General features: G+C 35.5%; 1 protein-coding gene across 2 annotated transcripts in view; it reads left to right on the top strand.

The window, feature by feature from the left end:
* The window catches only part of LOC149788560 (sentrin-specific protease 8-like), a 59,565-nt gene that overhangs the window by 7,490 nt on the left and 26,568 nt on the right, over positions 1–25,507 (top strand). For both annotated transcript variants that reach the window (XR_016424168.1, XM_089974596.1), the window contains exons 2-4: positions 5,546–5,634; positions 13,097–13,205; positions 22,996–23,111. Coding sequence is in view for 1 of the 2 variants with exons in the window: in XM_089974596.1 (XP_089830722.1) it covers positions 5,546–5,634; positions 13,097–13,205; positions 22,996–23,111 (314 nt within the window). In the remaining variant the exon portion in view is untranslated. The remainder of the gene's footprint in view (positions 1–5,545; positions 5,635–13,096; positions 13,206–22,995; positions 23,112–25,507) is intronic.

Below are 25,507 nucleotides of genomic sequence, written 5' to 3'. Positions count from 1 at the left end.
GGGTACCTGCCTGTTTATAACAACCTGGGTAATAAAATGGACACTTGGTTAGCCCTTGGGAACCTGCCTGTTGATAACAACCTGGGTAATAAAATGGACACTTGGTTAGCCCTTGGGTACCTGCCTGTTAATAATAACCTGGATAATAAAATTGACACCTGGTTAGCCATTGGGTACCTGCCTGTTGATAACAACCTGGGTAATAAAATGGACACTTGGTTAGCCCTTGGGAACCTGCCTGTTGATAATAACCTGGGTAATAAAATAGGCAATTGGTTAGCCCTTGGGCAACTGCCTGTTGATAACAACCTGGGTAATAAAATGGACACTTGGTTAGCCCTTGGGCAACTGCCTGTTGATAATAACCTGGGTCATAAAATGGACACTTGGTTAGCCCATGGGAACCTGCCTGTTGATAATAACCTGGGTAATAAAATGGGCAGTTGGTTAGCCCTTGGGCAACTGCCTGTTGATAACAACCTGGGTAATAAAATGGACACTTGGTTAGCCCTTGGGTATCTGCCTGTTGATAATAACCTGGGTCATAAAATGGACACTTGGTTAGCCCTTGGGAACCTGCCTGTTGATAATAGCCTGGGTAATAAAATGGGCAGTTGGTTAGCCCTTGGGCAACTGCCTGTTGATAATAACCTGGGTCATAAAATGGACACTTGGTTAGCCCATGGGAACCTGCCTGTTGATAATAACCTGGGTAATAAAATGGGCAGTTGGTTAGCCCTTGGGCAACTGCCTGTTGATAACAACCTGGGTAATCAAATGGACACTTGGTTAGCCCTTGGGTATCTGCCTGTTGATAATAACCTGGGTCATAAAATGGACACTTGGTTAGCCCTTGGGTACCTGCCTGTTGATAACAGCCTGGGTAATAAAATGGACTCTTGGTTAGCCCTTGGGTATCTGCCTGTTGATAATAACCTGGGTAATAAAATGGACAATTGATTAGTCCTTGGGTACATGCCTGTTGATAATAACCTGAGCAATAAAATGAGTGAGTGAGTGATTTGGATTTTAAAAAATTTCAGTCATATTGCTATGTCTGCAGTGTGACAGTTTATAGTAATGTCTTGCACTGAGGCATCATGCTGCAGACATGTAGCATGATGTCCCACCCAATCACATTATCCTGACACCAGGCTGACCAGTCCTAACACTAACCTCTTAATGCTGAGCGCCAAGCGAGGCAGCTGTTAGTACCATTTTTGTAAGTCTTTGGTATGACTCGGCCGGGGATCAAACCCACGACCTCCCACATCAGAGGCAAACGCTCTAACCACTAGGCCATCAGAGTAATGGGTAATAAAATGGACAATTGGTTATCCCTTAAAAAGAAAAGTTTTCAAGTCCAGATTGAGACCACAATAATGATTACAGTTCGAGGCTTATGTTGTGTGCACATGTATTCATCATCATGGAGGCTCATATCGTTGCTTACAATTTACTTGTCATACATTTACTATATAATAATGCAAGGGAGGACACTTCTCCATTCTTGAACAACCTATTTACGAATCAGTGCTGATATTTGACGATTTTGCTTAGGGTAATAAATTTGGTACTGATTCTTTGCTCAGGCATTTGACTTTATATGCTTCTTCAAAGTTTAGCTTACTATCATACTTTTAAGGAATGCCAGACCATTTATCCATGCTGCTGCATGATGTTGCCATGATCGTGCCCGCTCAATATGCAAGTCCAGTTTGCTGAATGGAATACTGCCCTCACATTGGGCAAAGGAAAATGATGTACTAAACCTATTTACAACTTATTTTTGTATTACTATATAATACTTATATGACTGATTGTTAAATTGATACCACAATATGAGCTCCTGTGTTCACTGTTGGACCTGCATCTAATTTCCTTATTTTAATTTTATTTTAATACAAATTTCCTTGGATCGGGTAACCAGTCATTACTTTCAACAGGTACCCAGTAGAAGAATCCTAAGCTTTTGACATTTCTATTGATGGCTATGATAGGTTAGATATTTTGATGATTGATTAGTACATTATTAATCAAATGATTTCCTACATCTGATATGTTTTCTTTTCAAAATGTTTCTAGTAATTCACCATTAAAAGCCATGGAAAAAATATATACTATGCTGTCTTTTAACTAGTGACTGTCAGTGCTAAAAGTTCCTTGTTTCTTATGAATACACACAAACATAAATGCATCAATGTGCCAATGAAAGAAGGTCATATATATGAATGGATATGAGCTCTTTCCAATCAGTATTTGGAAGAGAAAGTATGATTGACTCAACTTAATCAGTTTGAAAGGTTATGTTAGGTTTACTGTCGAGACAATTAGACTTAGGCTGCCAGTGATAGGTTATGTTAGGTCTACCTTCAGGACAATTAGACTTGGGCTGCCAGTGATAGGTCTACCTTCAGGACAATTAGACTTGGGCTGCCAGTGATAGGTTATGTTAGGTCTACCTTCAGGACAATTAGACTTGGGCTGCCAGTGATAGGTTATGTTAGGTCTACCTTCAGGACAATTAGACTTGGGCTGAGAGTGATAAGTCATGCAAGGTCTACCTTCAGGACAATTAGACTTGGCCTAACAGTGATAGGTTATGTTAGGTCTACCTTCAGGACAATTAGACTTGGGCTGCCAGTGATAGGTTCTGTTAGGTCTACCTTCAGGACAATTAGACTTGGGTAGCCAGTGATATGTTATGTTAGATCTACCATTAGGACAATTAAACTTGGGCTGCCAGTGATAGGTTATGTTAGGTCTACCTTCAGGACAATTAGATTTGGGCTGCCAGTGATAGGTCTACCTTCAGGACAATTAGACTTGGGCTGCCAGTGATAGGTCTACCTTCAGGACAATTAGACTTGGGCTGCCAGTGATAGGTTATGTTAGGTCTACCTTCAGGAAAATTAGACTTGGGTTGCCAGTGATAAGTTATGTTAGGTCTACCTTCAGGACAATTAGACTTGTGCTGCCAGTGATAAGTTATGTTAGGTCTACCTTCAGGACAATTAGACTTGGGCTGCCAGTGATAGGTTATGTTAGGTCTACCTTCAGGACAATTAGACTTGCTCTGCCAGTGATAAGTTATGTTAGGTCTACCTTCAGGACAATTAGACTTGGGTAGCCAGTGATAGATTATGTTAGGTCAACCTTCAGGACAATTAGACTTGGGCTGCCAGTGATAGGTCTACCTTCAGGACAATTAGACTTGGGCTGCCAGTGATAGGTCTACCTTCAGGACAATTAGACTTGGGCTGCCAGTGAGAAGTTATGTTAGGTCTACCTTCAGGACAATTAGACTTGGGCTGCCAGTGATAGGTCTACCTTCAGGACAATTAGACTTGGGCTGCCAGTGAGAAGTTATGTTAGGTCTACCTTCAGGACAATTAGACTTGGGCTGCCAGTGATAGGTTATGTTAGGTCTACGTTCAGGAAAATTAGACTTGGGTTGCCAGTGATAAGTTATGTTAGGTCTACCTTCAGGACAATTAGACTTGTGCTGCCAGTGATAAGTTATGTTAGGTCTACCTTCAGGACAATTAGACTTGCGCTGCCAGTGATAGGTTATGTTAGGTCTACATTCAGGACAATTAGACTTGCTCTGCCAGTGATAAGTTATGTTAGGTCTACCTTCAGGACAATTAGACTTGGGTAGCCAGTGATAGATTATGTTAGGTCGACCTTCAGGACAATTAGACTTGGGCTGCCAGTGATAGGTCTACCTTCAGGACAATTAGACTTGGGCTGCCAGTGATAGGTTATGTTAGGTCTACCTTCAGGACAATTAGACTTGGGCTGCCAGTGATAGGTCTACCTTCAGGACAATTAGACTTGGGCTGCCAGTGATAGGTTATGTTAGGTCTACCTTCAGGACAATTAGACTTGGGCTGCCAGTGATAAGTTATGTTAGGTCTACCTTCAGGACAATTAGACTTGGGCTGCCAGTGATGGGTTACGTTAGGTCTACCTTCAGGACAATTAGACTTGCGCTGCCAGTGATGGGTTACGTTAGGTCTACCTTCAGGACAATTAGACTTGGGCTGCCAGTGATGGGTTACGTTAGGTCTACCTTCAGGACAATTAGACTTGGGCTGCCAGTGATGGGTTACGTTAGGTCTACCTTCAGGACAATTAGACTTGGGCTGCCAGTGATGGGTTACGTTAGGTCTACCTTCAGGAGAATTAGACTTGGGCTGCCAGTGATAGGTTAAGCAGGTTTATACATATTCTTGAGAGTCAGTTTTCATTTGAAGCTTGTGACTGCTTGGATCTGAATATAATGTAAGCTGGAGGGATGAATTGAAGAAAAATATAATGAAAATGATAGATGCTTAGTTTTTAACACTATTGTATCAAGTTTCTGAGATTTTATTTAAATTTTGATTTTATTTTGATGTAACAGTACTGACCTTTTAATGGGGAGGGGCTGTGATTTTCTTTTGAGCTTAGATATTTCTTTTCTGTTATGTTATGATAAAAAAATTCAAATAATATAATGGGTTTAATTTGTTTTTAATTTGCTTTAATTCAGAGCAAGGTATTTTTTCAGCTATTGATTGTCAGAAACTTTAAACACAGATCACTACACCAAAACATTAAAATTGTTGGTTCCTAATATAATTGTGGTATAAAATGGTACTTATTTTGGTATAGTCGTAAGTACAGTGATACAAGATTTTGAATGGTTCCCAGCTCTAATTCATGTATTCATGCATGCAGGGCATTGATGATGCCAGATCACATGTTTAAAAAATAGATTAATGTGGTAAGTTTATCCTTTATATAGGATTGTTATGTGACAAAGTTGGTATTTACTTCAGCATTAGATTTAAATGAATATCTTTCTCTTACTAGTTTAACAAATTCAACAAATTTAGAAAGGCTTTTATGTCGTTTTTAATGCTAACCATTATCTTGATACTATGTCTGTCTGTAACTCTATCTTGGATGCAGGAGGTTACAGGTTTTATCCAAGCCGAGTCATATCAAAGACTTTTAAAAATGTTAGTAGCAGCTGTCTTGCTTGGTGAGCAGCATTCAAGAGGTTAGTGTTAGGACTGGTCGGCCTGGTGTCAGGATGATGTGACTGGGTGGGGCATGAAGCCTCAGTACTTGACATCACTTGAAACTGCCACACTGCAGACATCATAGCAATTTTTTAGAGGCATCAGAACTTTTGCATATTATCCTGGAGTTAGTAAAAGTTCAGAAACACAATAGTTGTAATTACCATCACTCTGACATTTTGTAAATTTTTTCTTGATCCCAGAGTGAAATATTCAACTGAAGATTTTGTTTCTAACATGTCATTTCCCCAAATAATGGACTCATTTCATCAAATGATGAACTTGTGTCCTCAAATAATAGACATATCCCCAAGTGATGGACACATATCCCCAAATGATGGACTCATTTCATCAGTAATGGACACTTAACTCCAAATGATGGAAACAAATATTGGGCTGCTGATTATAGATACTTTAACTTGGCTATGTAAGATGTTCAGGCTATAATCTGAGTTTATTGTCTGATTTTTCAGGTACTTTGAAAAGGAACAGTTTAATCACTCGGCTGACAAACTTTGTTTAATTGGTCCAGATGTGACACAGTTTATAAAGCTTGCTCCAGGTAAGTGTAACTAGGTCAAGATGTGACACAGTTTATAAAGCTTGCTCCAGGTAAGTGTAACCAAGTCCAGATGTGACACAGCTTATAGAGCTTGCTTCAGGTAAGGGTACCTAGGTCAAGATGTGACACAAGTTACGAAACTTGCTCCAGGTTAGGGTTACCAGGTCCAGATGTGACAGTTTATAAAGCTTGCTCCAGGGAAGTGTAACCAAGTCTAGATGTGATACAGCTTATAGAACTTGCTTCAGGTAAGGGTACCTAGGTCAAGGTGTGACACAAACTATGAAACTTGCTCCAGGTTAGGGTTACCAGGTCCAGATGTGACACAGTTTAGGGTTGTTACTTGTTTAGGCTTTACAAAACATAACAGAAGAGTGAAGACAACAAGCTTTGTAAAATTTATCAGATAATTTATTTCCCTAGAAAAACAAAGTAAAAATGAGAAAAAGAACTTACAGTTTTATGAATCAAATCCAAAATTAATCCAAGAATTAAAATAGAAGTCTTGTTATTAAAAGGTCCTAAATGAATCTGAGTTTGAGTCCCGATGAAATCCAAAATAGAAGGCAGTGATGTTTGGTGCAACCTTCAAAGTGCTGTTGTGTCAAGAGTTCCTTGCTGAATCACACAAAAATTAATCCAGGTTTGAATTCCAAATAAATTTCAGTGAATGTGTTTGTTCAAGAATTCTGTATGAGCACTTACATATTTCCAGGAAGAAAAGAATCACTTGTATTCCATAAAATAAAATTTCAACTCCAACTGGTCACAACAAGGCACCTTTAAGTATCAATCATTTAGAGCCCAAATGCCCAAATTTTCTATCCAGAAAACAGTTATACAATAATTTAAGATGCAAAACAAATTCCAGTATTAGGGTCACATGGTCACCCTTCCAGAACAAAATAGAAGCTTTTTACATGCCTAACATTACATACTTCCAATATGGCCTTAACTGAAATCAATGGTTCTTACTCTGGGAAAGAATAATAAAATTAATTTTAAAATAGTTGTTTGCCAGACCCCTTACTGGTTCTGTATCAAGGTCAGCAACTAGATACAGTTTTTCAATATTATAACAGTCGGGTCAAACAGAACTGAACTGAATTTCTGAGAAAAAAATGTCAAATCAAGTAGACTAAGTAACCTTATAAGAGCATGTAATGGAATTTTTTGTTGTTGTAAAACTAACAGAGATAATTAAATTACATATACATAACAGGGTAACCAGGTCAAGATATAACACAGCTTATAAAGCTTGCTCCCAGTAAGCGTAATCAGGTCCAGGCATGGCACAAATCATAAATATTGATCCAGGTTAGGGTTAACAGGTCCAGATGTGACACAAATTACACCATTCCCTTGATAGCTTGCTCCCTGATAACTCGCAAACCCGCTTATAGCGTGGGGTCAGGTGTGGATCCCATTTTTTTAAAACCAGAAAATACTAAAAAAAATTATCCCTATTTCTTTAACTGAATGAAAATCGCAATCAAAACTGGTAACTGAAATGTTGATATATCATTTGTTTTATAGTTAAAAACAATAGATAGAACCTAAAAATTTAAATCAACATTTTGAAATTATCAACTTTTAATAAGAAGTCACATAATTGGTTACATTTTCTTTGCAAAGAACATTCTTAGTACACCGTAATTAAAGATATTCAAGGAATGTTTGATAAATGAAAATGTTACTTGCATCTAGTGTAGGCAGTACATTAACACTTAGATACCAATTAAATAATTTTTGTTAAGTGAAATTTGTGTTTTATTTCTATCTTTTAGTTCCTCGTAAGTGTAATCATCATAAATGCAAAGTGTATTTAAATGTAAAATGTGTCAGTCTACCGTAACAGGGATGTCCACAAGTGTTTCTCTGAGAATCTAATTAAGTGCTGATCGTGTTTTGATAACTGACTTGCGGAAATATTTGTTGTGTTGATACTCTGAATTAAAAGCTGGCCTCCTTTGTATTATCAAGTTAATTATGTCTTTTGAATCAAAGAAAGGAGATGAATTAAAAGAAAATATAAAGGCACTCAGATCATACAAATTTAAAATCTAGTGGCTCCTGTCGTATGTCACGTGAACTCACATCATTGATCAATTGAACTCTGTTAAAAATATTATTGTATATGTAGCATAAACTACCTTAAATTAACAGGCTCATTCATAATTGATCAAAGATAGCAAGGCAACCAAGCTAAATGAATACTTCGTAAAATAAAGAGCTTGGTTGTGAGAAAGCAAGTTTCAGAGAATTCCTGAACTGGCACTCAGAGATACCCTCAAGGATGATAAGAAGTTTCATTATTACTTCCAATGAAATCACAACATCAATATTGTACAATTGAACAAAAAAAATTGAGTTTCAACATAGAAAATTTTGTCTCACAAAATAAATGTTGCTTCTTTTTGAAAAAAGGAATCTTGTTTGGTGGTGTATCAACAGTTAAGTCTAGCACCCTGCTACTTAGACTCTTGATTTGGTAGGATATCATTAAATACCACTCCTGGAACCAGACTATTCAACAAAACAAAATGCAGTGATGTAATGCACAGATTTTTTTGCATAAACGCGATAGTTGTTTAAACCAGTTTGGATGATATTTCATATTTTGAAAATGAATGTTATTTAAACAGAAAAACAAACAACTTGAATCATTAGATAAAGTGCATTATTAACAGTTATCATCGATGTGATTGTAAAACAGGTATTCAGTCATTAAACAGCCCAGTCTCCTAACTTCCCCCTCACGGTTTTCTCAATGTTTAAGTGGATTTTTTAAAGTTTTGGAGGTCCCTTGGTAACTCGCTTCCTCACTTATAGTACGGTCTATGTTTGTGGGTCCCATTGTGCACGAGTTATTGAGGGAGATGTGTATTCGATGTTTAATCATGGCAAGCATTCAGCAGATACTTTCAGTTCAGACATATTATGCAGTCAGACAGATATCAGATATATATGCAGTCAGACAGATATTATGTAGTCAGACATTATGCAGTCAGACAGATATGCAGTCAAACAGATATTATGTAGTCAGATATTATGCAGTCAGACATATTATGTAGTCAGACATATGCAGTCAGATATGCAGTCAGACAGGTATTATGCATAGATATGCAGTTAGACAGGTATTATGCAGTCAGATATGCCATCAGGCAGGTATTATGCAGTCAGATATGCAGTCAGACAGGTATTATGCAGTCAGATATGCCAACAGACAGGTGTTATGCAGTCAGACAGGTGTTATGCAGTCAGCTATGCAGACAGGTATTATGCAGTCAGAGATGCAGTCAGGTAGGTATTATATGGTCAGACAGGTATTATGCATTCAGATATGCCTTCAGACAGGTATTATGTAGTCAGATATTAAGCAGGTTTGTATCATGTTATCCAGGTTAATTCAGAGTTCTTGAGCAAACATTGTTGCAACCTTTGTTAGTTGGAATGTTGAGTTTTTGGTTGGTTGTTCATCAAACTGCATTGGATCCCAGCTACATGTTTGTAAACAAATTTTCAGAAGACAAGTTTAAAAAAGACATAATTTACTTATTTTTACTAAGTCTTTGTAAGAAGCATTTGGATTGGTTAAAATTGCATCATGTGATGTAGATAACTAGGATGTTATTAGTTCATAACACAGGATATAAACTATTTATGTATTCATGTGCCCATCTTTTGTACTCTGACAATATTTCTAAATAGTTTTATAAAATATTGTTCTGTTATTTATATTGTGAGACTCATTATTGTTAGTTCTTCTGGCCATAAGGTCAAATGAGCATATGTTATGACCATCAGTAGTACCTTCTTTATGGTGAGTCCATCTGATAACAATAGTTTGTTACTGTTCTGGAGTTGATCTTTATGATCCAGTTTCAATCAAATGTGGAATATGAGTTGATATCATTAAAATGTTGAATGAGTTTAATAATGAGCTAGAACTTTGTATATTAATGAATTTGTGTTACATCTGATTGGTTAACCATGTTACCACTCTGGAGACCATATTTTTTATTCATATCAGACTTGGAATATTTGCTTATATCATTAGGGTCTTGAAATAATTTGATAATGAGTGAGATCCATACATCCTAATGAGGTGATCTTGCTTGTGGTTGGCTGAGATTGTTACTACTCAGGAAACCACAAGCCTGATCCAATTTCTATTAGTCAGGGAATATATGCTTATATCATTAAGCTTTCTGACAAATTCAGTAATGAACAAGATCCAAGCATTTGGATTAGGCGTTCTTGCTTTTGATTGGCTGAGCTTGTATCACTTCAGGAAGCCATCTTTATAATCTAATAATGATCAAACTTGAAATGTGGGATTATGACGTCTGGTACCTTGCACAGGTTTGATAGTGATCTTGCCTGTGATGGCTGAGCTTATTAACACTCTGAAATCCATGATTATGACCCAGTTACAACCAAAATTATTACCACTCTGAAATCCATGATTATGACCTAATTATGAACAAAATTATTACCACCCTTAAAGCCATAGTTATGACTCAGTTATGATCAAAATTGGAATATGGGATAATATCATCATGATCTTAGACTGTCAATAATAAGAGAGATCCATGCATATTAATGATGTCAGCTTGCATCTGATTTACTGACCTTGTTAATAGTCTTGGAGTCATATTTTTGGTAGTTGGGTTTATTATTATATATATCTGTAGGACTCTGATTATAAGCAAGAAACGGTATAGTAATTATGGCTTTATCTGTAGAAAGACTTTTTATCAGTATATAGTAAAAAAGGTGCAATCAGTATGATAGAAACTTTGAGAGATAGTTTACACAGGATGTGTTATTTACATCCATCCATGCAGTGGGTGATCTGTCTTCAATAGTTTACATAGGATGTGTTTTGTTACATCCAACCATGCAGTGGGTGATCTGTTTTCAATAGTTTACATGTGTTTTGTTTACATCCATTCATGCAGTGGGTGATCTGTTTTCAATAGTTTACATATTAAGATGTGTTTTGTTACATCCATTCATGCAGTGGTGGGTGATCTGTTTTATATAGTTTACATTGGATGTGCTTTTTTACAGCCATTCATGCATTGGGTGATCTGTTTTCAATAGTTTACATAAGATGTGTTTTGTTACATCCATTCATGCCGTGGGTGATCTGTTTTCAATAGTTTACATATTAAGATGTGTTTTGTTACATCCATTCATGCAGTGGTGGGTGATCTGTTTTCAATAGTTTACATTGGATGTGCTTTTTTACAGCCATTCATGCAGTGTGTGATCTGTTTTCATTAGTTTACATTGGATGTGTTTTGTTACATCGATTCATGCTGTGGGTGATCCATTTTCAATAGTTTTCATTGGATGGTGTTTTGTTACATCCATTCATGCCGTGGGTGATCTGTTTTCAATAGTTTACATTGGATTGCTTTTTTACAGCCATTCATGCAGTGAGTGATCTGTTTTCAATAGTTTACATAAGATGTACTTTTTTACAGCCATTTATGCAGTGGGTGATCTGTGTTCAATAGTTTACATTGGATATGCTTTGCTGCATCCATTAATGCAGTGGGTGCTCTGTTTTCAAGTTTCGTGGCTTTATGAATTATATTAAATATTGGTTCAATTCTTTGTGGAAAATAAATTTTACATGATTTATTACATAAGGATAGCCCTAAATTTAAAAATTGATAGAAATATGCCTGAAATATAGACTCAAGAAAATATGTGGTTGGTTTTAAAAGGTTAAAAATATAAATTTTCCAATATGATCAGCTGTTTGATAAACTTTCCAACTTGGTTTCAAGTACATATTGCAAATTGCTTCTCGAGGGTCGGTGGTTCTTTCCGAGGATTTCCCGGTTTCTTCCTCCACCATTAATACTGGCCGCCATGTATAGCCTATCGTGTGCTGAAAAATGGTGTTAAACCCTACAACAACAACAACAACATATTGCAAATAACAGAATTTCCATTATTATTTGAACTCCATTTGTCTAATTACATGTGCAGTTCAGTCCCATTTGTATGAGACATACCAGATCAATTCAAATCAGCACATTGACAAAGAAGATTTTGAGTGACCTGCATCAAATTGTCATCATCAGAGACATACCAGATCAATTAAAATTAGTACGTTGACAAAGATGATTTTGAGTGACCTGCATCAAATTGTCATCATCAGAGACATACCAGATCAGTTAAATTGGTACATTGACAAAGAAGATTTTAAGTGACCTGCATCAAATTGTCATCATCAGAGACATACCAGACCAATTAAAATCAGTACAATCATTGACAAATAAGATTTTGAGTGACCTGCATCAAATTGTCATTATCAGAGACATACCAGATCATATAAAATTAGTACGTTGACAAAGATGATTTTGAGTGACCTGCATCAAATTGTCATCATCAGAGACATACCAGATCAATTCAAATCAGTACATTGACAAATAAGATTTTGAGTGACCTGCATCAAATTGTCATCATCAGAGACATACCAGATCAATTCAAATCAGTACATTGACAAATAAGATTTTGAGTGACCTGCATCAAATTGTCATCATCAGAGACATACCAGATCAATTAAAATTAGTACGTTGACAAAGAAGATTTTGAGTGACCTGCATCAAATTGTCATCATCAGAGACATACCAGATCAATTCAGATCAGTACATTGACAAATAAGATTTTGAGTGACCTGCATCAAATTGTCATCATCAGAGACATACCAGATCAATTCAGATCATTACATTGACAAATAAGATTTTGAGTGACCTGCATCAAATTGTCATCATCAGAGACATACCAGACCAATTAAAATCAGTACAATCATTGACAAATAAGATTTTGAGTGACCTGCATCAAATTGTCATTATCAGAGACATACCAGATCAATTAAAATTAGTATGTTGACAAAGATGATCTTGAGTGACCTGCATCAAATTGTCATCATCAGAGACATACCAGATCAATTCAGATCAGTACATTGACAAATAAGATTTTAAGTGACCTGCATCAAATTGTCATCATCGGAGACATACCAGATCAATTCAAATCATTACATTGACAAATAAGATTTTGAGTGACCTGCATCAAATTGTCATCATCAGAGACATACCAGATCAATTAAAATTAGTACATTGACAAATAAGATTTTGAGTGACCTGCAACAAATTGTCATCATCAGAGACATACCACACCAACTGAAATCAGTACATTGGCAAATAAGATTTTGAGTGACCTGTATCAAATTGTCCTTGACAGAGTTAACTAACATGAACATAGGCATAGACACATATAGGAACCAGCTGATTGCCCTTCTCCAGATTAACTCATTTTCCTAACTACCAATTTATCCCAAACTCCTCATAATGCCAAATACTTCCATATTGTGGGCATGATCATGTAACTAAAGCTATGTGGTATTGTTTTGTATAGTTTCACATATTTAATTTTTCAGCTGAAGAGATTGCGCCATTCTTGGAACCATTGAATCTTCCTGAGAAACAGTTCATCTTCCTTGCTGTCAATGACAACCAGTCATGTGATAAAGCTGGTGGAACTCATTGGTAACTTATTTTGATACTAGAATTAAAGTTTTGTAGTATAAAGGTAATTACGTTCTTATATAACATAAAGATAATGCATTACTTATGTAAAAAAGGTAATTCAAAATTTATGTAGCATAAGGGTATTTTGATACTTATGTAGCATACAAATAATTCAGTACTTAGGCAGCATAAAGGTAATTCAGTACTTACGTAGCATAATGGCAATTCATTACTTATGTAGTATAAAGGTAATTCAGTTTTTATGTAGCATAAAGGTAATTCAGTACTTATGTAGCACACAGGTAATTCAGTACATATATAGCATAAAGGCTATTCAGTACTTATGTAGCACACAGGTAATTCAGTACTTATGTAGCACACAGGTAATTCAGTACTTATGTAGCACACAGGTAATTCAATACATATATAGCATAAAGGCTATTCAATACTTTGGTAGCATAAAGGTAATTCAGTACTTATGTAGCACGAAGGTATTTCATTACTTAGTAGAATAAAAGTAATTCGTACTTTTGTAGCACACGGGTAATTCAGTACATATATAGCATAAAGGCTATTCAATACTTTGGTAGCGTAAAGGTAATTCAGTACTTACATAGCATGAAGCTATTTCATTACTTAGTATAATAAAAGTAATTCATACTTATGTAGCACACATGTAATTCAGTACCTATGTAGCATAAAGGCTATAAATTACTTACGTAGCATAAAGGTAATTCAATACTTATGTAGCACACAGGTAATTCAATACTTATGTAGCATGAAGGTATTTCATTACTTAGTAGAATAAAGGCAATTCAGTACTTAGGTAGCATAAGGTAATTCATTACTTATGTAGCACACAGGTAATTCAGCACTTATGTAGCATAAAGGTAATTAAGTGCTTTAGTGTAAAGGTAATTAAGTACTTAGGTAGCATAAAGGTAATTAAGTACTTTAGCATAAAGGTAGTTAAGTACTTATGTAACACAGGTAATTCAATACTTATGTAGCATGAAGGTATTTTAATACTTATTTAGAATAAAGATAATTCAGTACTTAGGTAGCATAAAGGTAATTTAGTATGTATGTAGCATAAAGGTAATTCATTACTTATATAGAATAAATGTAATTCAATATTTAATATACGTATTGATTTTATTATCCTGACTTATTTTTTGTAAACATGAGCTACAAATTTGTCATATCTCAACCGATCAAACAGTGATAAATATTTTTTTTCACAAAAATTTTACTGATAGATTTAGCCAAGCTTAACATGTGGTTATGTCTTGACATTGCGTAAAGTACAAATGATACAAGTCATGTAGACATTTGGTACTGAGTATTTTAGTAATGGGTGTCATTGTTGTACATCACACTGCAACACAGCAGTGATTTTACATAATACATGAAGTCTGTCAGAATTCATCATTGGTGCCTTAATATACATAATTGGTGTCTTCGATAAGTTCATGCGTCAATGCGCAAAATGTCTTCGGATCCAAGATGTCATTGTTGAGCAACAGCTGAAAAATTGATGCAGCCTCAATGATGACATTTGTTGTGTTGTTACCTGTGCAAACTGACCCCACTAATGTTTTCAGTCTATTGATGAATTCGTTTATGTATTGTTGGTCCACAGACACACATTTCCATATTTGGGTGGTTCCTCCTGTGAGAGATATTATTCTTCTGCTTTTTTAGAGGTTCCCCCTTAAAACTGAACCAATTTTTTGCATGTACAGAGAAAAGTCTTCCAGTATAGTTTGGTCCTTTCTTCTCCTCTGTTTCTGTAAAACTCAAAAAATTTTTGAAAATCATTCCACTTTGGATTATTACTGTATAGCTTCCTTAATCCAATCCACACTTTGAATATCCATCTGTTCCATTCATTTTTGAGGAAACCCAGGCATGTATCTGCTGTTAGTTACTGCTTCATACGTAATCTTTTTGTTGGTTTCGATGGGGTATATTTGTGGTAAATTCTAGTGGATATTCAGATTATTTGCCATGGGGTTTTTATGAACTGTTGTTTGTAGGTTTGATATGTATCCAGGTGGTTGTTGTTGTGGAAGCACCTCTTCGACATCCTCTTTTATGTCATCTATCCTTTTTTTTAGTTTCTACTAATTGTACTTGTGCCCTCCTCATCAGACCAAATGGTTGTTCTGTTCCAATTATTGCTTTGGTGGTTTCCAGGAGTTCCTCTGCAGTTTCTATGGTCTTGGCTACAATATCTGCAATCTCTATCATTGGTTTAATCGAAGCCAGCTGTGAGATCTTTCCCAAGCAGTCTTTTGTGACTGTACCATGACTTGAACATGTTTCTGACTGGCTGTAAAATTAAAAATCAGTTCCTGGTTTTTGTAGGCAGCTCTGTGGCATTGTTTCCCATTCTATGCTATGATATCACTGGCAGGTTTTAAAATTTTATTTCTCATACTTGTTTAACTTGTCATGTGAGACAAGTTTGGTTTGTGTCCAGCTCAATATTTTCTGGAAGTTCTCTTTCAAGTCATTAGCAAGGAAACTATACAGGTCTTGGGTGAATTCTGCAAACATGTTCTGAAACTCATCTCACAAGTCTAATGAATGTGGGCAAGACCATGAAAAAAAATAATATCAGCATGCTGCAGTTGTGCCAGATTACTTTAGGCATGTGTGCGTATAGTTGTGTCGCATAGATCATGTCTGTGTTTTTGTGTTGACTGGGAAATAAATTCTCAAAGGATTGTCTTGGTGCACAAGCATCATCACATCATCATGAATTCAAGATCGTAAATGGTAAGAGCTTCATCGAATATGGAAAAGAAATCAATGGTAGACAATTTGTTGCTTGGTAATGTTAGAAGTGCTTCCATGAAATCTCTGTTCGTCACAATATGGTTGATCGTCTGCTGATGGTGCAGTCAGGTGATCCCATGTTAATCATGTCATGATAGATTTAACTGCAGTTGACTTTCCCAGATCCAGCTGGGCCAATGATTAACATGTGAACTGAATTTGGAAACATGTAATCACTTCTTGTTTATATTATGGCTGTTCAGTGGATCAGATTGTTATATTGTTACACCCGTCTTGAGTGTGACCCTGCTATAACATGGTAGTTGGGAGCCATAGAACCTGGCTGTGTTATAGACCAAACCATGTTATAAGCAACCAGGTCAGTCAGCTGAAGAAAATGATGCATGTATCCCCAAAAAATTGTGGGGTGTATGGTGGGGTGGTGTAGGTAATAAATGCAGGCAGTAAAATACATGCTTCAGTGGCACAGTTACCATCTTAAATTGATGCATATTAAATGGGAAATACACCTGTAGTGAAAACAGAGAAGGTATATATAATATTTACTTTATTTAGAGAACCCTGGACTGGTACATTAACGTGTATACTGTTTATATATACATGGCTCATGTATAGCTTGAATAGAGTATCAATACCATGTACTTACTCACAAATCTCATCATAGACATTGAATCCACAATACAATCAATTCCATCTGAAATATGCACACACAGATATTTAAAATATTCATGTCACAGGTCATATAGGTCTGAATTCATTGGATAAACATAGCACAATCATGTAACAAATGATGAAGCACATTTACTTTTCATTATGTCCCAAGTTGGTTAAAGTTACTTTGCATTTTAAGCTGCTGTTGGTAGCGTTCGTAAGCAAAAACTTTTTCCCCTGCAAAAAGGAAACTTTCATGGCACAGTAAACAAATTCCATTCACATTGGAAAATGAAAAATCCATCAGATTCCAGTGCTTTTATTCAAGTTTGGTACTGACTTCTTTGTTTTTATTGAAGAATGTAGTCGGCTTTCTTTGATGAAAGGTGCATTCATTATTGAAGTCACCACTAAAGGACAGCTTTGGAGAACCAAGCAAATGCTTGCTTCTTATTGTGGCGGCAACATCAAATAATTATATTTGCATGATTGAGACTGATTTCTTTTCCATTTGCATAGTATGTTTTCATAACTGTCAGTGCTTCAAAGGTAAGTGTGTTAGTGGCATCAACTGGAAGATATTTGAGAATGGAGCTGATGTGTCTTAGCTTAAGATATGCAGCCTTGCATATGTTCATGACATGTTGGTGCAATGTGAGAGTACTGTCGAGAGTAAACCTTGGTTTCATATTGACTGTGAATTTAATGTTGGTGTTGCTGATATTTATTGTTTGAGGTAAAGGATGTGAATAAGAAAGTCTTTTTGTTGTGATCAGAATGGCCTCAGTTTCATCATCATTCATCTGCAGCTTGTTACATGTCATCCATGATTTCACATCAGAAATGCACCTCTCTACACCTTGGATGGTAGCATCAACTTAATTTGGGTGGCTAGATTTGTACATTTGGGTGTCGTCAGCATACAATTGGTGAGACACTGGATGATGATCTATGACACTTGAGAGTGGCTGTGTTTATGGAATGAAGAGAACAGGTCCAAGAACAGACCCCTGGGAACACCGCATCATAGATCAACTGGGCTGGAGTATATTCCATTTGCAGACACAATTTGTGTCACGTTGACTAAGTAGGACATGAACCACAGTAAGATTGTATCATGGATGCCAAATAGATGCTGGAGACGGTGAAATAATATATCATGGTCTATTGTGTCAAATGCTGCAGACAAATCAAGGAGGGTGAGAACTGTAATCTTTCCACTATCCAAAGCAGAGAGAATGTCATTAACTACTTTTAGAAGAGTAGTTTCAGTACTGTGGCAAGGGGGATATGCAGATTGTACATTGCTAAAAAGACTGTTTGAATTCAGATGAGATACAGCTTGGGATAGAACAACTTTTTCTAAGATTTTTATATGAATGGGAGTTTAGAAACTGGGTGGTAGTTCTTTAAATTCTTATGGTTGAGTGTTGGTTTCTTCAGCAGAGGCTTTACAATAATGGCAGTTTTGAAAAATGATGGGAATTCCCCAGATGAGAGAGAGGTATTGATAACATCAGTTTAGTGAAGGCAATATTGGATCTAAGCATTCAAGCAGCAGTGATGTTGGAATTGGATCAAGTTTACATGACATTGGTGCACTCTTCTTCAGGATTGTACATACTAAATCCATAGAGACGGGTTCAAATGCTGCTAATTGTTGCTGCTGAAATGCTGTATCCCAACTGTATGGTGATGAAGAATCAATTGAAATTGTGTTGTCAAGCTTATCCATAATGGTTTGTACTTTGGCTTGGAAGAAATTTGCAAACAGGTCTGGAAGGTCGACTGGACATGGTTGCAAATACGGCCATGGCTGTTGCAAGTCAATCCAGGTCAAGAATTTCTTGGAGCTGTTGCTACATCATTAACAAAACATAAGGTGTTTGTTCGTGTTGTGCATGTTAACATACATGGTGACCAGGTCATTGTGGAACGATTTAACCATTCACTTGTGGAATGATCATTATTAATATGTGCACAGATTGTTAATGAATCATAAAGAATGATCTCGTGGTTGGGTATCGTGGTTTAATCAGTCATTACAGTACTGAAGAATGAAATAAACTCGTGGTTGGGTATCGGGGTTTAATCAGTCATTACAGTACTGAAGAATGAAATAAACTTGTGATTGGGTTAAATCCTGCTGAGGCCATTGGGCAGAAGACTCACCATTGAGCTTAAGTCAGTTGCACAACCACCTGTATTAGACACAGAAACCATTTGCTTTGGTATGTAGCAGAGGATTTGGCAGGCACCATCATGGTACTGACCCAGTATGACCCATTGATAAATTTTTGATTCAGACCAAATTTATTTTTTAGGACAGGCAACTTGTAATAATTTAGTGGTTTTGGTGAGTGGACTATGTCCACCAAACAGAGCAAGTCATCCCAAGAGATATAGAACTACTACCGATGTCTATTTTAATGTACTAGCATATCAGTTGGAACTTGATTGACAAATGGATGGTGTCTGTATTGTGTAAATAGTAGTTATGTTGGGGTATATCCATTTCTTTTGTCAAATGGTGATAAACTCACCCTTGGTGCAGTGATACACATCCACATGATGTACCTTTGACCAAATCGGGTTTGCTGCATGTGCGAATTCATGTAGCTCATGCAATTATTCATGTTTGAGATTTTTTGGGCATAACCTGGAAACTACTTTTGTGTTTTTGATATTCCTCCTGTGCTGCATTTAACCACGATTGAGTACATTTTAGGATGCAGTCCCAGATACTCTTTGATTGGCTTTCCCACACATTAATCCAGATTTCACCAACAACCTTTTTATTAACATTGCTAAGCAGCAAATGATCTTTGGATATCACTTGTGTCAAATTCATCAACCAAAAAATTATGGCCGTCTCCACATACACATTATTGGTTGTGATATGTATCAAAGAACAGTTTGTATCCATATTGAGCATTTTTGTTTTATTGTTTGATTGCATCATAGAAGAATTCTTGCATCAAGAGTTTTGACAAATCCAAGATACACCAACATAGATGGGCTTTTCTTAACTTTTTTTTTAGCTTGCCTTCCTTACTGTGAACAACAATGAGCCTGTCATAAAATAGCTTGTGTGCATCAAATGCTGTGTCAGAAACAAGCCCGTGAAGTTTGTCTTATTCACAATCATGGACAAAGTTGACATGGATATGTTTGCAGGGACTCTGCACTGTTTTTCTGAGCACATTGTTTTTCATGAGTTCAAAGACGTTCATTTCGAACTCATGACTTTGTACAGATCTGTGTTCATCTTGATACAGAGGCATAATTCTTTACCTGATGGTGAAATTGCAGCACTCAATGGATTTGTTGCATTATGCATACGCATTCACGATGTAACTGCAGATTACATATGTGTACTGTGTAGTTGCTGTTTTCAGATTTGAAGCCAGATTAATACAGTCGGTAAACTTATGCCCAGATCTCACACTGGTACTGTGACAACCATTATGGGGGAACTAACAGGACTTTTGGTAGTGGATAATGTAGATATTCTAATTCAGCTTCATAAATTCTCATGTCACTGTTACCCACTTGCATATGTTTGTACATTCATAACTTTGGGATTTACCCATTGAAACCTGCCAACAGGCACGGGCTGCATCTTTGCAAAGCCATAAAGATCATTGCCCTAAAAAATCCACCACACACAATTGTTCCTAATTAATTGAACCTCAGTGTATTGGTGAAATTAATAATAAGGTCGAAAATTTTCAAATCTAGATGCCGATGCTCAGAGATTTTAATTCCCAAGAAAAGTATGGCATTCTGCTTGATATATCCACGTGTATTCAATTATTTGTTCATTCTTGTAAGGGAAAAAATAAATATAAAAACTATTCTTATCATCATAGAAAAAGTAGTTGTCTGTAAAGGATGTGTCAATAACGTAATCATAATAAATTGATTTAATTCTTATAATTATTTCAGTGGAAATGTAAAATATGTAGTTTCCTGTTTGTGACTGTTGGAGAGTTTGGTAGCAAGCAAAAAAAAGGAATCTTAAACAAAAAAATGTGCAAACTAATTTCTTTGAATAATTTTTGCCATATTCTTTTGTGTGGTATACCACTTTGTAGTTTGTTACTGTGGTCGAGTGAATAAAGTGTGATATCACATCATTTTTTCATTTAATTCGTTATCAGATTAATTAGGATCAATTATCAAACTTTCATTGTTAATGACGGTACCATAATTTGCGCTGTTAAGTGAAATGCACAAAATCGAATGGATTCTTGTTATAGAAACGTACCTTTCCGAGGCAGAAATTGACTTCATCTTCTCATGCTAATATTTTATGACTGTGTTTACAATGGCCACTGCTTTGATTATACAGAACATCTGATAAGTCAAGTCTTTATTAGGGAATGGCATAAAAAAATGCCGACTATTGATAACTGTAACTTACTAGCCCATCGGACTATTAACATTATGAAAGTTACTAGTCCGATAGGAAATCTGCTAGCCTTGGGCTACCGCTAATTTTGAGCCCTGAGATATATATATATATCTATCTATATATATATATATATATATATATATATATATATATATATATATATATATATATATATATATATATTACAATTCTATCGTCTTAAAATAAGTAATAGAAATGAGTGAGAAGTAACAAGCATTGTAAAATTCAACAAATTATTTATTTCCCTTGAATACAAAGTGAAAATATAAACAAAGAAAGTTACTGTATTGCGAATCAAATCCCAAATAATCCTTGAATTACTGGCACAAGTCCTGATGAATACAGTTCTGAATAATCTTTAAAGGTATTCCAAATAATTTCCAACACTGAAGGTGTTGATTTGCCTGTAGTGGCCAGTAGTCTTTAATGTTCTAATGTACCAGTGACCTGAATTTTACTGATGTGCTAACAGTCATTTGTTGAATAACAGTAATATAACTCAATGTTTCCTTGTTGGAATTCTCAATAATTTCCAAGTTAATGTTTCTTTCCAGGAATATATAGATCACTTTGTATTCGCAGAGTAATAAATAATTAAATCACCCAAATCAGAATGTGAGTACAGTGATATAAATGATTACTGCACAGGTGTTATTGCAGGAATAAATCATTTTTCCAGTAAACAAGATTATATAAAAAATCTAAGACACAAAAGAATAACCCAGATGAGGTTGATCAAAATAAATATATTTCCTTTTATTGATTATGATCCCGATATGAAACTCACATTCATAGAGAAAATATTAGCTATGTAATACAACTGTAGTTGTTTACAAAACAAAAATTATGATTCTGGCCAGGTGGACAATGAACTCAATTGTGGACAAAGTCAGCTACAAATAGCAATTTTGCAAAACCCTTATCATATAATAAATAAATTATAAATTTAAAAATGCTGATTAAAGTTAATTAAAAGTGTAAAGATAGAAAAATTGATAAAGAAACTTAAACAGGAATCAACATTTCTTCATCAGTATCACTTTAGTCTGAATTTATTTTCTATATATAATTACTGTTTAGAATAACTGCTTGAGACTACTAAAAAGCTTTGTTGTGGTGTGCTATGTAATTGTTGGTTGCATTATTGTTTGCATTTAACTCAATTTCTCTGACACTGTTATTAGTACATTCATAAAATTTGGAAATTGATGAGTATATTAGGCTTGGTGGATACTACTCACCATGGTCATACTTAGGTCACAGTGACCTATTTGCCATGCTGCTTTGATCACATTATCATTTTTTATTTATTTAGCTCAGTTGTCTTACTCTTTTATATGTGCAGTCATGAAACTTGATGTTTGTATGCACCTTCAAAGGCGCTACCCACCATGGGAATGAGTAGGTTACAATGACCTACCTTCAGTGCTCCACATACATTAGGTTTTTGCATTTAGCGCAGTTTCTCTGTCACTGTTGTATGTAGAGTCGTGAAATTTTACATGTACATGTATATTCAATCTCGAGAGTTCTACTCACTGCAGACAAAGGCAGGGCAAATGACTTTTCATTCTTAAGCAAGTTAGGAAGTTTTCGCATTTAGCTCAGTTCTTTAAACTATGCGGTGTGTGCAGTCATTAAATTATATGTGTATTTATATTAAGGGTATTAGCCATCTTAGTTACCTACTGTTAAGGCTGCATTGACCTACTTTTCTTGCTTTGGTACCTCTGCAATATTTTTGAATTATGCCACAGCAGGGCAGTCAAGATAAACATACATACCATAGAATACTTGTTTGACCAAAACAGTTCATCAGATGCATAATATTTGTCTTTCACCAAAAAATATTTTATGAATGTGAATGTAAAATTGCTGATCTGCATATTGAGCCCAGTAATCCTTTCTTTGTAGGAGTTTGCTTGTGTACATCAGAAACATACAGGAGTTCCGCCACTATGATTCTCAAAGAGGCAGCAATACAGAAGAGGCTAGAAATCTGGCGTACAAACTACAACCATATGTGCATGGTAAGGTTCTTTTTTATATAAATCATCCGTAGTATGATGTAACTGGTGCATATCTTCATTGCTTTCAGACATAAGCTTTTAGCAATTAAAAAAGTTTGTTTTTGTTTTTTAAACAAGTCAAGATTTTATGAACTGACAAAGATGTATGCCAATGGAAAAAAAACTTAATTCTTTGCATAACCATTTTTACTTTAAAACCTCACAATTAGGACATACAGTCTGGTTAAGAAAATTGGTACAGCTGTCACGTGTACTTTGTAGTTGGGTGGTATAGTGGTCCCTTGTACATTGTCATTTGAGTGGTACACCTGTCCTTTGTTCTTTGGTAGTTCGCAAGTACAGCTGTCACTTTTGCTTTGGTAGTTCGCAAGTACAGCTGTCGCTTTTATTTTGGTAGTTCGCAAGTACAGCTATCACTTTATTTTGGTAGTTGGGTGATACATTTGTCCTTTGTACTTTGCTAGTTGGGTGGTACAGTTGTACTTCGTTAGTTGGGTGATACATTTGTCCTTTGTACTTTGGAAGTTGGGGTCCATAACTGCTGGACACATTATGTACCCTTAGTGAGAATGATCAAAAAGTTTTTATTTATTTTTGTTTCCAAAGCTGTATTATAGTAAAGGGCTTGATAATGAGGGAATGCCATGTGATTTGAGGGAATGTCTAATTTAAGACAGGCCTACTGATTATTCTTTGTTTAAAATAAAGTCTGTTTCATTGTTGCACCTTTAGCAAGCCCCAGGGGACATTTTGACAGCCAAAACTGCAATTTTTCCAAAAATTGAACAAAGTCCCATCGATGTATCATTATAAAGGGAGAAAGGTACGTAAGATGTCCACCTGACTGTTAAAACAAGATGAAGTGCTGTTTCTAAAATACAATTTTATCACTTTCAGGAGTCATCCTTGTTGTTAAAGTAAGAATTTATCATCTCTAGTTTCAGTTTTAAAATTAATGTCCTTGGCATTTTTTGTTGTTGTGTATAACTCTTCTGCAAGCATTTGCTGCTTTGTTCATTTGCTTTCCTTTGTGAGCTTTGCTTTCATTTAGAACGAAAACTGATGGTGCCTTTATCTTGGCTACCATCTTCATTCCATGATGAGCCTGAATCCATTGTAAAGAGGTGGATAGTTACTATTAAAGCACTTTTGAACAACGGCAACGTATTACTGATTTGTCAGAATTGAGTATCTATCAATATAGCCAACGTCTACTAATTTTCCAAGATGGCTACAGACTTTATACAGTAATCATTTTCTTGGCTTCATTTTTCCTTCTGTGTCCAATACCCAGTGCAGAAGAAAAAAGAATGTGTTGTCATACTAACAGCTGTGCATACTACAGGAAACTGGAACCTGGGTAACCCTATTAAAGCTAATGGGTAGATGTTACTTGGTAAATGTTGTAGATTTATTTTGTTTGTTCATTAGGCGTAAGTTCAAATTTAAATTACTCTTTTGCACTAGAAAGGCACATATTGACAAAAATGTCCATTTTTAATATATGGTAATCATAATATACGTGATATACTTGCTGTACCATATTTATGTTTTGTAAAAGCATCTTCTTCAAGTATGTTATTTCTTTTCATTATTTTTTAAATGTTTTTTTTTTGTAGAGTCTGACATAAAACTGTTGTCTTTTTCACATCAGCATTTTGTTCATTACAGCATCAACCTCAGATGCCTATTATTCATGTAACAGCTGATTTATCCTTATTTAGTGTACTTTTATTGGAAATGCAAGAAGTCGACAAAAGTCCAAAATCAACTTAATGGTGACATCTATTTTGTAAACAACATAATACATAGCTAAAATTTTTCTGTGATTATAGGTTAAATATTCCGATCATTATTAATTGTAAACTTGTTTACTTCAGTTTGAGTTAAAAATAGTTTTGATTCTGAATTTAGAAAGTTCCAAAAAATAAATTTTCCATTAAGTTAACAGAGCATTTCTAGAAAATGGTGATTGCAATCTAGGTCAAGTGGGGGGTATATAAACTTGTTTACTTAAATAATTATTCATCCTTGCCTTAACACTGAAGCAGGGTAAGTCTTATTGCTGTGTTTTAAAAAAAAAATTCAGTGGATTTATTTATTAAAATTATTATTCACTGGATTTGCAAAATGCTCAATAATATTCACTGACTAAAACATTAATTTGGAATTATAGTGAATTCAGACATTTTGGATTGTATTATTGTGATACATCAAAAGATTTGGCACATCACAACATTCCAGATCATTGGCACATTAGCACATTCAAGACTACAGGCACATCAACACATTCAGTATTCAAATTTATTTGGGAACACCACTGGAATTCAACTAGAATTTCATACATTTGGAATAGTGGTAGAAGTTTTAGGACTATTTGGGATTTAATTTACAAT

This window comes from Sinohyriopsis cumingii, chromosome 11 (genome assembly GCF_028554795.1).
Source record: "Sinohyriopsis cumingii isolate HCF-2022 chromosome 11, ASM2855479v2, whole genome shotgun sequence".
NCBI lineage: Eukaryota > Metazoa > Mollusca > Bivalvia > Unionida > Unionidae > Sinohyriopsis > Sinohyriopsis cumingii.
Note: the sequence above shows the minus strand (reverse complement) of the source record. Positions and strands in the feature narration are given on the sequence as shown.